This window comes from Protopterus annectens, chromosome 12.part0, assembly GCF_019279795.1.
Source record: "Protopterus annectens isolate FY-2018-M chromosome 12.part0, PAN1.0, whole genome shotgun sequence".
NCBI classification, from domain to species: Eukaryota; Metazoa; Chordata; order Ceratodontiformes; family Protopteridae; genus Protopterus; species Protopterus annectens.
Window position 1 is genome coordinate 1,187,143,869 of NC_056746.1, and position 17,393 is coordinate 1,187,161,261.

Genomic DNA, 17,393 nt, shown 5'->3' on the forward strand with positions numbered 1-17,393 from the left:
TTGGGGGGGGGGGGTTGTACAAAGGGGTAACACAGCACAGGGGAGAAAACTGAGGTGATTGGATCCTTGGAGATTCAGCTGTCACCATAGTCAAATCCGAAGGGGTCGGATGCGATCTTTTTGAAATTTTGGACAGTGGCTCCAAGACCGGAACAGGCATAGGAGAGTGGGTTGGAGACAGCTTCCTGCAGTCCCTGGCCTCTGAAGAGGACTTTGATTTCTTAGATAGGGTTTCAACCCCCTGAAACAGAAGCTGCTGTTGAAACAGCAGAGAAGGCAGCAAACCTTTCAATACAAGTTTACTGTGTTGGTCACTCAAGACCTGGTATTAAAACCGGTGCAAATGAAAAATTGAGGTCAATGTGGGCCATGCCAAAACAATAAACACACTCCCTGTGGGCATCAGAATTGAGTATCTTATGCCCACAAGAAGTGCACTTTTTGAAACCCATAGGTTTTTTTCCGCCATTATGGTAAAAAAATAAAGAAAATGTACCAACAATGATAATTGAAAATACATTTTGAAATGGTAAGAAAGAGAAGAAGAAAAAAAAGAGTACCAACAATGACACTGAGAAGTACCCAAGCATAGGGTATGAAAAAAAGGGGAAAATTAGAAGAAAACCCTAATGCAAGAAATCCAAAACACCAGGAAGGAGGAAGGGTGAGAAAGAAGTAATTTGAGAGAAAAATAAAACTCCAAAACACTTACTATCCACACAAAATACTCCGTAGACTTGAGACAGCAGGATCCGTGTCTGAAGTGGCAAATGAGATCTGGTGTACTGCAGGATACTGGGGAGCTATTGGTAATGGGAGAAGCTCGAGAGCTGGATAACAAGAGTCTAGGCAATTGTGACTGAGATGGTTCTGAGGTTGGATTAAGAGCCATCAGCTGAGGAACGAATAATATTACATCAGATCCCTGATTATGTGGTCTGCCCATGCCCCTGTGGTGACTTCCATTTGAGTTAACTTACCCTGTACCTTGGGGAGTCTGTCTTCAGGAGTGCCTTGGTAATAACCCCACAATTTTCTGAACATGTTCGTACCACCACTTTGGTTCCCTGAAAAGGTTCTCTGTAGGAAGGAGAAATGGATTCCCATGGCAGACAGAGTTTTACCATTCTGCTCACTCCTAGTGTTTCTTTAACTTTTAGTCCAAAAAGGGTGGAGCCATCAAATTGGCCATTAATGAAGGATGTCTTAAAGCTCTCTGCGACATTGCAAAGATGCATCCAGGCATACCAATGCACTGAGATGCCGGTGTCTGTGGCTCTGGCTGTACCATTGGCTGCACTGGAAAACAGACACTGGCCATGTCAGAAATGGACTGTAGAGTAGACAGTTGGGTGTCCACTGTTTTTTTTGAATATCTGCTGTTAAGTTACCCAGGAGGGACTTGGAAAGCTTCTTGATCAGGTACCTCTGAAAACAAATCAAGTGTGCAATGTAATTCAGCGGTCTAAGTATGAAAGTCACTGACGCAAAAGCCTGTTTCCAAAACCTGTCCAGTGCCCATGACTCCCTCTTAAGAAGGTGAACAGAAGAACTCTCCTCAGACAGTTCTCTTTTCATGGCTGCTGCTACTACCATGGTATCTACTGGTGGTACTTTTGTCCAGTGTTTGACATCCTTTGTGGCTACTAAGACCCTGTCTGGCTTCTTAGGAATAGGTATCACTACATCAAGGTCCTTTCATGCCTGCTGTGCCACAATATCTATGATGGCATCCACCACAGGGGGTATCATTCAGCTCACTGGTGAGCCAGTAAGGAACACAGATTAGTCTGGGGAAGCACTTTTGGTAGACTAACCAGTTTCCTCAGTTCTAGGATGCCACCAAATGTGATGTCCTCTGTAGGGGTGATCTAGTGGGTCCCTTCACCTTCATCCAAACATGTGCCTCTGGTTGCAAACTCTGGAGAAGTGTCTAAGTGCTTCCGTTTGCACACCTGTTTTCTAAAAACTTGTCTCTGGGAACATCTGGAAACAGGTCTGAATCTGACTGAGAACTTGAGTGGCAAGTAACCCCTAAGCCTAAAGGTACTGACTGTCCTGGTCAAAAGTCAAAGGACCTACTTGGAGTTGGGATGGATCCAAACCTGAGGGCAGCACCTGACTTCTTGGTCCATCCAAGACCTGTTCAAATGCACTGAAGACTGATGCCATGATCAGAGCTGAAGAAATATTTCTCCTTTTCCAAAGCTTAGGAACTTTTCCCAGACCAATCGAGGTTGGCACCACAGAAGACCTTGGACCCAAGCCATTAAGTGTAGAGTCCCCGAGACATAGAGATGTCTCCGAACACCTTGCAGTCAAAGCTACCATCAGAACTCTGGCAATAATGCTTCAGCTCCTAGACCCATCTCAGTCTGAGAGACTCGGAATCATGACACTAAGGGATGTTGTTGATGGTGAAGTTCCTTGAGCTGTTGGCTCCAACTGAGTTAAGTCAGGAGGTCTTGAACCTGTGGGGACCAGATCTGAAGGTAGAGCTGGTACCAGAGAACAAAAGGAAGGGGTAATTGGTCCCATACCTAGAGTGCCCTATGGAGATGGCAAAGGGAGAACTCTCAGCTGGATCTGTAGCCTTAAAAATTTCCTTCTCACACAGTCAGTGGCTATCTCAGTAAGGCTTTTGTGGACTGATCTGACCTCGGATGCCAATGGAAGTCTGGAGTACCATCTCTCCTCTAAGATGGGTGAGTGGCTCTGGTGAGAAAGCTGGAGGAGGGAGAGAGAGATTGGATCCAAATAACTGGTGGATCCAATTTCTTTGGAATTTTAGGTGACAGACCTAAATCGGTCAGATCCGGAGATCTTTTTTCTGGGTTTCTCAGATCTTTTCACTGTAGATTTTTCTGTCTCCCTTTGTTTTTACTTTGATTTCTCCCTTTCCATCTCCTTTTTCTCCACTTTATTGTCTGGTGAAGCCGAAACTAGGCTAGGAGTAGTAGATGCTGTCTGAGGGTGGGGAGCAAGCCTTTCAGTATAAGTTTCTCTTTCCTCTCTTGAATGGTCCTGGACCCAAACAAAGCACAGACACCACAATCAACCTCTAGATGGGCAAAAGCTACGCAATATACACATAAAGAGTGTGGGTCTTGGGCTGGAATTCTGAGTCCACAGGTTGAGCACTTCTTAAATCCTTGTGTTTTTTATGACATGAGACAGATTCATTGCACCACACTATGGTGCTTTTCACCTTTTGACTTGGCTGTTAGTGGACATATTTTGTATGCCGGAAGAAGCCATGGCTGGTCGCACCAGACACAAAACTCCAGGTGCTGCCAAACCCCAATCCTGCCCGGACCTCCAGCTCAAGGGAGGAACTGGAACCGAGCTATCCGGCACTGAGGGGAAGAGACGGCTCCTACAACACTGGAGTCAAACCCAGCCTCCCTAATACGGTGCTGATTTCTAACATAAAGCCAAACAATCCACTTATGCTATGCAGATGAGGCCACTAAAAAAAGGCTGAAACATGCATGTGTCTACAGCTACTGCGGTTTAGCTTTACAGAACTGAATGTACTCCTAAAGATTTAAAAAGTAAAAAGCCATGAGCATTCAGAAGCCTGGCTGGGGTTTTCTTCACTTTTTAATGAATAGTACGTCTGTGTGTATTTTACCCTTTGGTTTGATGCATATACAGTGGATATAAAAAGTATACACACCCCTGTTAACATGCCAGGTTTTTGTGATATAAAAAAATGAGACCACAATAAATCATTTCAAAACTTTTCCCACCTTTAATGTGACCTATAACCTGTACAATTCAATTGAAAAACAAATTTGTTAGGGGGAAAAATATGAAAAATAAAAAACGTATAATATGCTGGTTGCATAAGTGTGCACACCCTTAAACTAATACTTTATTGTGTGTGCATACCCTTAAACTAATACTTTGTTGAAGCACCTTTTGATTTAATTACAACATTCAGTCTTCTTGGGTAGACACCTGCCATCAATTAAAGACACTCTGATTAACTCCAAATAAAGTTCATCTGTCCTAGTAGGATTTTCCTGACACTTACTCAGTTGCCTGCTACAGCAAAAGCCATGGTTCGCAGAGAGCTTACAAAGCATCAAAGGTATTTCATTGTTGAAAGGCATCAGTCAGGAAAAGGGTACAAAACAAAATTCCACAGCATTGGATATAACATGGAACACAGTGAAGACGGTCATCAAAAAAGTGGAGAAAATATGGGACAATGGTGATGTTGCAAAGAACTGGACGTCCCTCCAAAACTGATGAAAAGACAAGACGAAAATTTGTCAGGGAGGCTGCCAAGAGACCTACAGCAACACTGAAAGAGCTGCAGGAATTTCTGGAAAGTACTGGTTGTGTACTACATGTGACAATCTCCCGTATTCTCCATATGTCTGGACTATGAGGTAGGGCTGCAAGACTGAAGCCTTTTCTTACACAGAAAAACATCCAGGACCGGCTAAAACTTGCAAAACAATACATCGTCTCCCAAAAGCATGTGAGAAAATGTGTTATGGTCTGATGAGACGAAGGTTGAACTTTCTAGCCACAATTCCAAAAGGTAAGTTTGGCACCAAAACAACACTTCACATCACCAAAAGAACACCATACCCATGGTGAAGTATGGTGGTGGCAGTATCATGCTTTGGGGTTGCCTTTCTTCAGCTGGAACTGGGGCTTTAGTTAAGGTGGAGGGAATTATGAACAGTTCCAAATACCAGTCACTTTTGGCCTAAAACCTTCAGCTGTCTGCTAGAAAGCTGAAGATGAAGTGGAATTTCACCTTTCAACACGACAATGACCCAATGGCTTCACCAGAAGAAAATGAAAGTTTCAGAATGGCCCAGACCTAAATCCAATAAAAAATCTGTGGGGTGACCTAAAGAGGGCAGTGCACAAGAGATGGCTCGCATTATGACAGATTTGGAGCACTTTTGCAAGGAAGAGTGGGCAAATATTGCCAAGTCAAGATGTGCCATGCTGATAGACTCCTACCCAAGAAGACTGAATGCTGTAATTAAATCAAAAGGTGCATCAACAAAGTATTAGTTTAAGGGTGTACACACTTATGTAACCAACTTATTGTACATTTTTTTATTTTTTATATTTTTTCTCCTAACATATATGTTTGTTTTTCAATTGAATTGTAAAGGGCATAGGTCACATTAAAGGTGGGAAAAGTTTTGAAATGATTTACTGTGGTATCATTTTTTTATATCACAGAAACCTGACATTTTAACAGGGGTGTGTACACGTTTTATATCCACTGTACAGATATATATATATATATATATACATACACATATATACACAGCCACACACGTGTGTACGTGTTTAAATATGCGTATATATATATATATATATATATATATATATATATATATATATATATATACATATACATGTGTACGTATGTGTGTGTATGTATATATATATATATATATATATATATATATATATATATATATATATATATATATATATATATATATATATATATGTATATATATATATGGGTCTAGGATGCATGCTCGACTAGCATATGTCCGAATCACAAAACATTGAACGCACATACACGAAACCGTTTAACATCGAAAAGCGCTTCCGTGTATGTGTAGTTCAAAAAAAAAAATCTACATTTCTGCAGGGGGGCTTCGCCCCTCTGCAGCTCCCACACACCCCCTACTTTAATATTCTCACTTCGAGATCACACTACAGTGGGGAAAAGGGAATTTTCCCTTATCCGCACTGTAGTCCAATCTACAAAATGGGCACACATACATGGAAGCGCTTTTCAATGTTCATGTATGTGTGTTTGATGTTTTGTGATTCGGACATATGCTAGTCGAGCATGTGTCCGGATCCCATATATATATATATATATATATATATATATATATATATATATATATTTTTTTTGTTTTGTTTTGTTTTTAATCGTCATGACATTCTTCACAATCCAAACCTGCTAGCGGCCCAACTACTACTTACTGCTATCACTGTTGTAATAATTATAGGACTGCTGCATTATTCACATAAGGCTAATAGTGGACTGCTGTTCTAAATGTTACTGCCAGTTTTCTTACCATATTAGTGAAAGCATGGTGTCCTAATGCAAAACCAAGGCTCGCAACCTTGATAGTTAGTGACTGACTGGTCATTTTCTACTTCAGGTAGTTGATTATACTTTTTCTGCTGTCCTCCTAGCCAAATTTAATTTATTCTTCCCCACTCTGCAAGCATTCCTACCATCTGGTTGCTGGCAGAAAACTGTAGCTCACTGAGGAAAACTCACTTGTAAAGTCACAGTGTTTTGCAGAAATTTACTCTTTCAAAACTGCACCGCAGTAACTGCAGTCTTATGGAACAGGACAGCCTTTGTGCTTTGAAAGCATGTGTTAGACCACTGCTCCTTTTACACAAAAGCTTAGCATTGAAAATATAACAAATGAGAAGTGATTTCTTACATTGGGAAAGCTCTGTTAGATGAAAAAGTTATTTAAAAACAGGTAGCATCTGGATAAAAATGCTTTCTGGAAAAAGCTGAAGAGTAAGACAAAATGTGAGAAGGGGTGGGGGAGTTCGTAGGCCAAGTTAGTAGTAGGGGCGAGGGCTGGTGACACCCTTTCACCTGAGGCTGGCCCTTCACTTAGGGCTGTTGTAATGTAACATCACTGCAACTAAATGCCTGTCACCATGAATGTCCCTCTGTGGGATGGGCCAACTTGGCATGGTACTAGACATGTCATAATGTAAAACTGTTTTAACTAGAGTTCAGTCTGTGCACACCACTCCAAAAGCTTTCTAGCTTGTGCTAAAAGTTTATTTAGAAGTGGAAGTATTAACAAGGTGATAATTATGGTGAAAGGATACCCAACTTGACATTTGCTGGGGGAACCAAAATACTAACACCAACTGTCAGCTGCTCAGATCTCTGTTTTCAGCAGCTTATACTATCACCTCCATCTCTGAAGCCCTAGAATTTTTTTTTTTTTTTGTCCGGGACTTGCTCATTCTTAAGAGGTGGATTACATTCCAACTATACACATTTTACTTAGATACTTTCAGTGCACTTTTCCATGACTTGTTAGGTCTGGACTCTGGATATAACTTATTCTATGCATTCAACTTTACTTACTGATTTTTTTCTATAGCGTTTTACCCCTACACTTGCTGACAATGAAGCTATCCCAAGTCAGATTCAGCCCATTTATTCCACCATACTAGGGACCTATCCAGTAATGTATAGTACAGGGATAACAGCTATCATACAGGCAGCCATGAGAATTATTTATGCCCCCATCGACATCCCAGCAAATAAAGGAGCCTCGACATCCCAGCAAATAAAGGAGTCTCTATGGGTTTAACACCACCTCTAGAGGTGACGTGATAATTTTCATCATCACAGGGACACTTCTCTATCAGTTCATGAGTGTTCCCTTCCATATCTGAACACGGGCAACTGTAATAGCTGTGGGTAGCTACAACTCACATCCCTTCCTGCACCTGCTTCTTGCAAGACTCTGTTTGCTTTACAGCAGCTGAGTGACCAAGAACCAATATACCCTTCCCCCAGGGACGGGAAAGCAATATGCCACTCACTCCCATCCCACTGTCAAGTTGTTCTAGCACCCAAAACACTATCTGAACTCAAGTCATCTGGATCGTAGTTACAGGTTTATCCCTCTGCATCAAAGAGCCAAGTTATCCGTTTTTAAATTTCACATAATATTATGCATTTGTTTTGAGCTGCACACTCAAAGTACATAACCAAGTCTTGACCTTTTGAACTGATCAGCTTCAATAATGTACTTGTCAATAATCAGCAATATGAAAAACTTAAATCAATACACACTACCATCATCTACTGAAATCCAGTAATGGATAGGAATTAAAGGTGTCCTCTGATTGGCTGACAAAACAAAGTATACCACACCATAACTTCCTTAGTGCTAAGCAGCGTTTCCCACATCTTTTCTGCATAAAGTATTGGTTATGTATGACTAAAAAGACATGACAACATATAGTTACTCTGAATCTTTTGGATGTAGCACCACCTACGGCCTATAAAGTGATGTTATGGCAGTAGAGTGTCTGCAGTCCATGTAGGAGTGCACCCTCTCCAATGTATGACACTTCGCCAATCCTATGCTGTTAGCCTCTATTTATCAGCACTGAGCACACAGCACAGTCACCAAAAGCTCTTATTAACTGTCTACTGTAGACTCAATCACAAAGCAGCATTTTTTAAATAAGACCATGGCTAATCTGGTTTCAGCTTGAATGTCGTATTTCAATGCCTTATTTAACTGGTTAGCCTTTCTTAACCTGGGCAACAAGAAAGGAACAAATGCCTTTTTTCCAAAGTAACAATGGTCTATGACCTTCAGTTGCAGGTAGGTCAACGGACAGTAACTAGTTCATAGCCCTGCAGTTAGTAAGAATATTTCAAAATCTGGTAGCCTAACTAGTATCGGACAGCTCACTGTTCACCCCCTGTTTGGAGATAAACACTGAAAGGAATACACTGAGGTAAGATAGCATTCTGTAAAGTGAGCAATGCAGTTACACTGAGCAAGACAAATGTACACATGTGATCGGATCAGCAGATGAGTCATACACATGCACAGGCAGTAAAAGACTGGGCACACAAAAAGCACATGCTACACAAGGCAAAATGGGATTCTGTCTTTACATGTTTCACAATTTCTTTCAATTTCTTGTACTATATCTGATGCCACCCTACCTTCCAGCGCAAAAAATAGAAAACTAAGTGCTTTTCATGAGTAAAAATCAAAGTAGCATGCAGAATAAAGAGCTGAGTTACCTAGCAGCAGCTGAAGCTCAGAACCTTGTGCAGTAAGCAGAAACACATGTGGACAGAAAAGAGAAGATAAAGCATTAGGCACATTTAGATTTCAGTTTTGCAAACACAAGTCATACTGCAACATTTTATCAGAAGCTCTTCTATGGTTAGTGAGTGATTCATTGCCTTCAAAAAGGCCAGAAGACTAAAAAATAAAAAAAAATGCTACTTTCTGTCCAGGAGTACATATAATATTTCTGACATGAAAATAAGCGTTAAAACTCAACCCAGAAGTATATCACATTTTTCTTGCAATACTGCCCTGCAAACATGCAGACAGATAAAAACACACACACAAACACACATGAACTATTGCCAAAATGGTGTCAGGATATTTATTAATTATGCTGAAAAAAGTGTTAGAAATGTTGTATGTTAATGTAAAATCTGGGGACTTCAAAATCAGCTATGGACAATACTTAGAAAGTCTTCTAATTTATATTATGTTAACAAGGTTAACCCTACTAGGTTGTTCATAGGTTCTTGAACCTATTTGCCCTGGGGCATATATAAGCCCAGCCAAAAAGGTTCCCTGGCTTTTGTCATCCAAGAAAATTATTTTCCTGTGCCCCTGTCAAGCAGTGCCTTAGAAGTGATCCCTGGGGTAAATTCTATATTTCGCATCCAGTCGTCAAGATTTTTCTTAAAGAGGGCCAATGAGGAGCTTTGCTTGACATGAATGGGTAGTTTGTTCCAGAGTATGGGAAGTCTCTGGGACAGGAATCTATCCCTCCAGCATGTTCTGTTTATTGTGGTGACAAGGTTTAGGTCCCTGGAGCATGTGGTTCGGACAGATTGGGATTTCTTTAAGTGCTGCATGTCCAACAGCTCTGGGTTTGACATAGCTTTGTATGTTAGGCAGAGATCACCTCTGAGTAGGTGATATGTGATGAAGCAAAGCTGGAGCTTTTTTAGATGGTCTGTGTATGGCATCTGTTTGAGGCCAGTAATCCTCTTTGTGAGGTATTTCTGTGGCCTTTCCAATTGTTGTAGGTGTCTTGTGAGATACATGCCAAACGGGGCACTGCACTCTATAATGGGTCTGATGAGGGATGAGTAGAGAGGAACAATGACCTCCTTTTTTCTACAGGAGAACCCTTTTGTGATGAGGTGTGCCACGTAGAAAGATTTCCTGACTACTGTGGCGATATGGTTATCAAAGGAGACACTACTGTCTACCTGTGTCCTGAGGTCTCTTATCACACTTTCAGTGTTTAGTGAGCTACCACCTATGTGGTAGTTCATGGGTACCGAGTTTTTCCCAAAGGGGATGACAATGCACTTCTTGGCATTAAGCTTGAGGTCATGACTTTGACACCAAGCATCGGTCTCTCTGAGGCTCTTTTGTAGAACGTCTACATCATTAGGTGATTCTATTATGGATCCCAGTCTGCAGTCATCTGTGAACTTTGTTAGCCAAAGACCTTTTGTGTTGGCCTGCACTTCAGAGAAGTAGTTGCCGAACAGGAGAGGACCCAGGACCAAACCCTGTAGTACTCCACTCATCACTGGTCTGATGTCGGACTTGGAGTTGGCTACTTTTACTGTGTGGGTTCTGTCAGTGAGCCAGTTGGCCACCCATCTTGTGACATAGGGATTTATGTTCAGTTTAGTGAGTTTATCTATAATTCCAGAGTGGGGGATGGTATTGAAAGCCTTGGCGAGGTCAAGATAGGCTGTGTGCACTACCTTGCCCTCGTCTACAGCTCTAGTAACTGCTTCAAAGAAGTCAGTCAGGTTTAGTAGACATGATCTACCTTTTACAAACACAAACTGAGTGGGGTCCAGGGTTTGGAGGTTACCTATGTCTTTGTTTATAAGCTCCAAGATAATACATTCCATGGCCTTGCAAACCAGGCTTGTCAGGCTAATGGGGCGGTAGTTTCCAGGGTCCATGGTGGCACCCCCTTTGTGGACTGGGATAACCGTCACTGTGCACCATTCAGTAGGCACATAGCTTGAGGTGAGGCTATGATTGAACATGGTACTTAGGTGGGGTGCCAGTTCGTTCTGTAGTTCATGCAATATGCAGCCTGGGATGTTGTCTGGTCTCATGGATGCTGCGTTCTTGGCTTTGGAGAGTGTGGTCCTTACTTGTTCACCTGTGATTACAGGGGCTTTGCATTCTTCTGGTATTAAGATGGGTTCTTTGGAGGATGAGTGGGGGGGGGGGGGTAAAGTTAGCATGGAACCTTTCTACCAGGATGTTGGCAATATCGGTTGGTTCTGTATATTTAGTGCCATTATGCTGTAGCTCAGAGCAGATCTGAGTGTTGCCACTGAGATTCTTGACATAGCTATAGAATGCTTTGTGGTTGTCTTTGGAATCAGTGGCGATTTTATTTTCATAACTGGCTTTGGAGGATTTTATGAGGGATCTCAGCGTCTTGCTGAGGCTGACCGGGAGTTCCTCTAATCTTGGGATTTTACTCCTTTTTGCAACAGCTTCTTCCTTCTGCTGTAGAGTACCTGCTTACAGAGGGGGCCCTGGGCAGAAACAACCCCAAAACATCATCTATCAGTCTAGAAGCATCATAATACAAAATATCAGACCCATATTTGTGATTGTGCAAAATAAGAACACTAGCATTTGCCTCTTTTGGGTTACTATATTTTTTGTTACACAAGAATGGTTAAATTATGATAATTCAACCTTACAACCAACTTGCAACTCCCATCCCATCTACAGACAGAAGTTAGAACTCGATTAAGGTGATTATCTGCCTGTGTATTAAGGGCTTCTTGTACTTTCTACCTGGAACAGAGTCATGACCCTTTTTTTCTGTTATAGTTTCTGTGGGTAATGTGGTTCTGCTCCCACTGTCAGCTATGTTTTTTTTCCCAGTATGTCATCTGAAAATATCTGCTAGCTATTTGCTATTTATATATATATATATATATATATATATATATATATATATATATATATATATATATATATATATATATATATCCATTTACACAGCTATGTAATTTTATCATTGTCTGGTTTTAAAACTGCATTATACTGGAATTACATCATTACTTTATGGCACCATACTTCTCAATCAAACACCTGCAACAGTACAGGGAGTGTGAAACTTCACTGATAAGAGTAAAATGTATCTCCACATTTCCCTGTTGGTGTACAGTAAGTGGCCCTGAATGCTGATGGTGACGGCTGAATTAATGATCCAGCAGCTAAAGGGTTGGCTGAGGGGATGAGGTCAAGCAGCTAAGGCTGAGTCGCCTCTAGGGAAATGAAGGAGGGGGGTCACAGCTACTGTCTGAGGCCAGCTCTCCTATCTGGAGAAGATCAAAGTTACTTACTGGTGATGCTTCACTGCACCTTTAGGGAGGCTGAGGGGAGTTTTAATGGCTAAGGGCACCTTTCATTTCTGGGTGTGTGAGGATGGTCGGGACTGTTACTACCTTTTGGCTACCTTTTGGGGGAAGACTGATACATGTCATCATGTGGTGTCACTAATTAAAGGGTGCAGTGCAGTATAGACATTCATGCTGGGTGCACCCAAAGAAACAAATTTCCATCTTGTGCTTGTTATCACTGCTTATTACTGCAATCACAGGAAAGGTGAGAACCACATAAGAAAAGACCCTCATCTCCCACTGTATGATGGCATGGGTCCCTGCAGGTTTTAACATGTGCTAACCCAGTTGGATTATGCATTTGAGGGAAACAAAATGGTCTGACCATGAGAAATGTGAGCAGATGGGGTTGTGTCTCTAATGTTTTGGAAAGGGGTACCTTCTTCCCACAAAAGAATACAACCACACAGTCTCCAATGCACTGCAGACCACAGGCAACTAAGGTATTCAAATACTGTGCACAAAAAATAAAACTTCACTAGGAAAAAACTGAAGGGCAATGAGCACATGCAGCCAGAAGCGTAAATCTGCTAAACACAGCCAATACAAAGTTAAAGAGTAGGTTCACTCCTTTGGAATATTTGTGTCCCAACATTCACAATAAAAAGCTTGTCTGGGTTAACACTTTCCACAACTTAAAACTAAAGTCACTTTTTGTTTAAAAACCCAAGAAGTTCTTCAATTACTCACAATGTCACACTTCCCAACTTGACAGTTGTGCTCCTATGTATTTAAGTGATGTTCAAACAATACAATAAAACAAAAATAAAAACAAATAAATGATAAATGGGTAGAAGAAGGGCTACAATCTACAAATGAGACATTATTTTTTTCTGTTTTACTACAACTTGTATACCTGGCTATGACAACCAATGTAAACTTTGCTTCATGTAGTGAGTCACACCAGGAGCTGATTAACATTGTTAATTTCAGATGCTGAGATAATTCATCTTTCACTCTATGCCCACTTACCATCAATATTTCTTCGAAAAAAAAAAGTGTTAATTGGCCCAGTAATCCTTTTTTAATTATAGGTAAAATATTTCATTAGAAATAGCTGAACATGCCTATAATTAAAAAAAAAAAAGAACTATGATGACTTTGAGGCAAGGTTGTAATACAACTACAGTAGGCACCCAGGTTCAATGAAGTTTACTTTCACTTAAAATTTGACAATGACAGTAGAACACTGATCTTTCAGAATCATTTTCAGACCCTGCCTCGGGGTACATATTCGAGTAGTAAACATTAAACTGAAAAACTTGTTGCATACATATGCAAGTATGAAAAAAATAGAAAGAAAATGAAATAATGAATAAATCTTACAGTGTAAGCCATGAATAAACATTTAAGTACACACACAATGGGATGCAAAAATGCTCCCCATGTTGCTGTAGGCATATATGTATGACAAGTAACCATGTGCAAGGTGTGTACAATTCAAAGTCACACTAAGCACAAGCAGGGGAACCAAGTGCCCAACGCTGTATGCTAATGGTGGTTCCCAACATGGTAATGAGCAGCATTATAAAAATGAGGGACCTGTCACTTGGAAATAAGAATAAACAATATGGCAGGAAGCTATTTAGAAATATATATATTCTGCAACTGCATCTAGCGCTACAACTGAATGCAGTAAAATCCTGGACTGACAGGAAGCGAATCGATGAACGATACCAAGCTAGCTGCAGCACTAAAAACCTATATATGTAACTGGTTGTATTCACTGCCAATAGTTAAAGTATTGAGCATCTTTGCCCTTGGAGGCGCCACACCATCTGTCCACACCTAACATATCATGCCCTCCATGACACCAAAACTTATGACTGCTACCATGTGGAGTGTCACCATGCAGGAGGTGGTAGAGACATGTCACCTAGGTCCGTGGGACTTATAGTATCTATGCCTGTGGATATCAAGGTATGTGTGGCTTTAAGATTAGCTACAGGAAACTTTTAACAACAAATGGGGGACATGGAAGGGGTACATCCCAAGCATATGGTTCAAGGATACTCCACCAGATCCTTGGTGCCATGCTTCAGCATTCAGGAGAGCATATTTGGTTTATTCATACCACAAAGGAAGCAGCCAAAACCATGCAGGAATATTACAATGCAGGCCATTTCTGTTGGTACTGGGGGGCACTCACAATGAAATAAAGGTACCACTAGATAAGCTACGTAGAAGTAATGTTAACCATGAAGGTTACCACTCCCAACAGTCAGGTGGTTTGTAATGCACTGGGTATAATCCACAGTGGGTCTTGCAGGCCAACCAGGCAGCATACCTATGACTCCCATATATGTCACACACATGCAACCTAAAGCAAAGGTTTGTGAGAGGTTATTTTTACTAGAGGCAACTTACTGGTAAAGATGGATATAACTCGGAGCTATGTTTGATGACACTCATCAGAAACCTACAGACATCTATAGACAATTGTTACAACACTGTCCTATCACAGATAAGTCATTGATAACAGTGTGTTTGATCTGCTGAAAGCTCGTTTTCGGTGGCTGCTTGGCTTCCCCTACAGTATAACCCTGGCACATGTATCGAGATATGTTTTGCATGTTACATAACATAATATTCAGGAAACAAAAGTAAAAATGAAAAAGCAGCAAACCAAAGACCAGGAAAGAACCGGACCATAAAACTTATTAGCTTTCGCTCATTTAATAAAACACCACGAACTTCATCAGAATAAATACAAAAACTTGAAACCACCCTTTAAATACTTGTCATGTGCAAAAAATCATCCAATGACAAAATGCTTCAAGTAAATTATTTAAATAGCCACTGTGATGTCATGAAAATTTAAAAATACACTACAAAATTTTTAAACATTGCATATCTATAAAAACATGAAAAGGTATATATATAATAGTCAACAATAAACTACTACACAGTGTTTCATCAAATAAAGCCCATTTTGTGAACAGCTTGGCTCACTACATCAAAGCCTTTGTAACTGAAGAAAACACTTGATGTTAACAGTTTCATTTAGTCCTGGAGGGTAGTCTGCTCTTAAAGCTATTTGCCATTTAGTTTCCCTACATTCTAATAAGGCTTTAAAATTACCCACCAAAGGACCACAAAAGTACAATTGTGTACACTTACCATAAATGTAGATGTTCGAGTGTATTCACTGTTGCAGCCATCACATTTGGATTATCTGCTTGCAGTAGCCCTCAGTCGGTCTGATTGCCAAAGTCTTGGGTCCTGCGTTGGTTGCTGTCTCATCTTCCATGACATCTGGTAGTCAGAGATATAAAGCATGCAGCTGACGCCATTACATCAGTTTTTCTTGCCCCAGATGTCAGGTGCCCCCATAATGGGAAGCAATTATATATAAAAGGTTACACCTCCAACAAAAAAGCAAATACACCAAAAAGCTTTAAGCATAGTAAGCAAAAATAGAGGTATAGCCAATAGAAGTCAAAGGGCTGGAGGGAGGGTAACTAGGACTGCAACAGTGAATACACTCGAACATCTACATTTATGGTAAGTGTACACAACTGTACTATGTTCTTTGTATTTCACTGTTGCAGTCATCACATTTGGGTAGATTCCCAAAGCTAAGGATGGGAGGAGGAAATTAGATAGCATTAGGACCGGCTATAAGGCCCTGCAAGACTGCAGTGGCAAAGCCAGCTCTGGATTTAGAGAAAATTGGCAAATGGTAATGCTTGGTGAAAGTATGTACAGAACTCCAGGTAGCAGCTTCTAGGATGTCCCTGTTAGGGACACCTCTGAGAAAGGCTGTAGAGGTAGATGCAGCCCTGGTTGAATGTGGTCTTATCCCCTGTGGGATAGGTTTTCCATGGTGCTTATAGCAGAAATGAATGCAATGGCCTATCCATTTAGAAATGGTTTACTTTGAAATGGCTTTCCCCTCTGCCCCTGCAGCAAATGCCACCAACAGCTGTTCAGATTTCCTGAGAGGATTAGTCCTGTCCAAGTAAAATCTAAGTTGTCTGTGCACATCTAAGGAGTGCAGTATTAGAAAAGAAGGTTGGCAAATGAATGGGCTGATTAAGAGCCACAATGGATACTACCTTGGGCATGAAAGTGGGATTGGTCCAGAGGGACGCCCTGTCCGCATGAAAGATGATGAAAGGTTCCACTGCCATAAGGGCCTTTAATTCAGACACCCTTCTTGCTGAAGTGATGGCTAAAAGGAAGGCTGTTTTCCAAGAAAGGAATTTTAACTCTGTACTTGCACCTGGCTCAAAAGGAGCTAGAGTGAGTTTTTCCAATACAAAGTTAAGGTCCTAGGCTGGAGTTGGGGCTCTCCTTGGTGGTCTTAAGTTTTTGGCCCCTCAGAGGAACTGCTTGAGGAGTGGATGAAAGAGGGGTGGTTCTGTGTTGTAATGAATGGCTGAGGCATGAATTTTGATGGAGGAAAAGGAAAGGCCCTTGTGAAACACCTCAGTTAAGTATTGAAGAACCTGAGGTAAACTGGGCGCTGCTGTGCCCATCCCGAGTTTGGTTCCAGAACAGAATCTTTTCCATTTTTCAGCATAAGATTTTCTAGTACTAGGCCTCCTTGCCTCCAGAATGACATCCAACACTTGTTTACTGAGGGATGGTAATGGAGAGATCAGGTAATTAGCCAGGCTGCCAGGTTCAGGGTTTGAAGCTGAGGGTGCAGAATCTGGCCCTCCTGCTGGGACAGCAGGGTAGGGGTCTGATACCACTATAGTTTCCTCATATGCAGTCTTGCAGGTCTGGTGCAATCAGTATCGTCCATGGTTTGTCCTGTTTGGTCTTTAGTAGTACCTTGGAGAAGAGAGGCAAAGGTGGAAAGGCATAAACTGATAGATTTTTCCAGGTGAAGGACAGGGCATCCACTTTCCAAGCTTGTTTGTGGGGAGTCCTTGTGCAGAATTTGTCCAATTGGTAGATCTGGGGGGAGGTAAACAGGTCTATATCTGGGCTCCCCCATTTGTTTATCAACATGTTGAATGTCTTTGGTTCCAGTTTCCACTCGTGTGGGTCCACGAGATTTCTGCTTAGTTCGTCTGCCAGTGTATTTAGCTTTCCTGGCAGGAATTGAGCCTGTAGGTGCACTTGGTAGCTCAAGACTGTGTTCCACAGAGCCATGGCTAGTCTGCAGAGAGGGTATGAGTGGGTTACCCCCTGCTTGTTTATGTACCACATAACA

The 17,393-nt window shown here is 41.3% G+C and overlaps 1 protein-coding gene across 4 annotated transcripts in view; it reads right to left on the minus strand.

The window, feature by feature from the left end:
• The window catches only part of LOC122817080 (ankyrin repeat domain-containing protein SOWAHC-like), an 877,444-nt gene that overhangs the window by 74,929 nt on the left and 785,122 nt on the right, over positions 1-17,393 (minus strand). For 3 of the 4 annotated variants that reach the window (XM_044090234.1, XM_044090232.1, XM_044090235.1), the window contains exon 13: positions 8,822-8,845. The exons of the other annotated variant lie outside the window; for it this stretch is intronic. In XM_044090234.1, the coding sequence (XP_043946169.1) occupies positions 8,822-8,845 (24 nt within the window). The remainder of the gene's footprint in view (positions 1-8,821; positions 8,846-17,393) is intronic. 4 annotated transcript variants of the gene reach the window in all.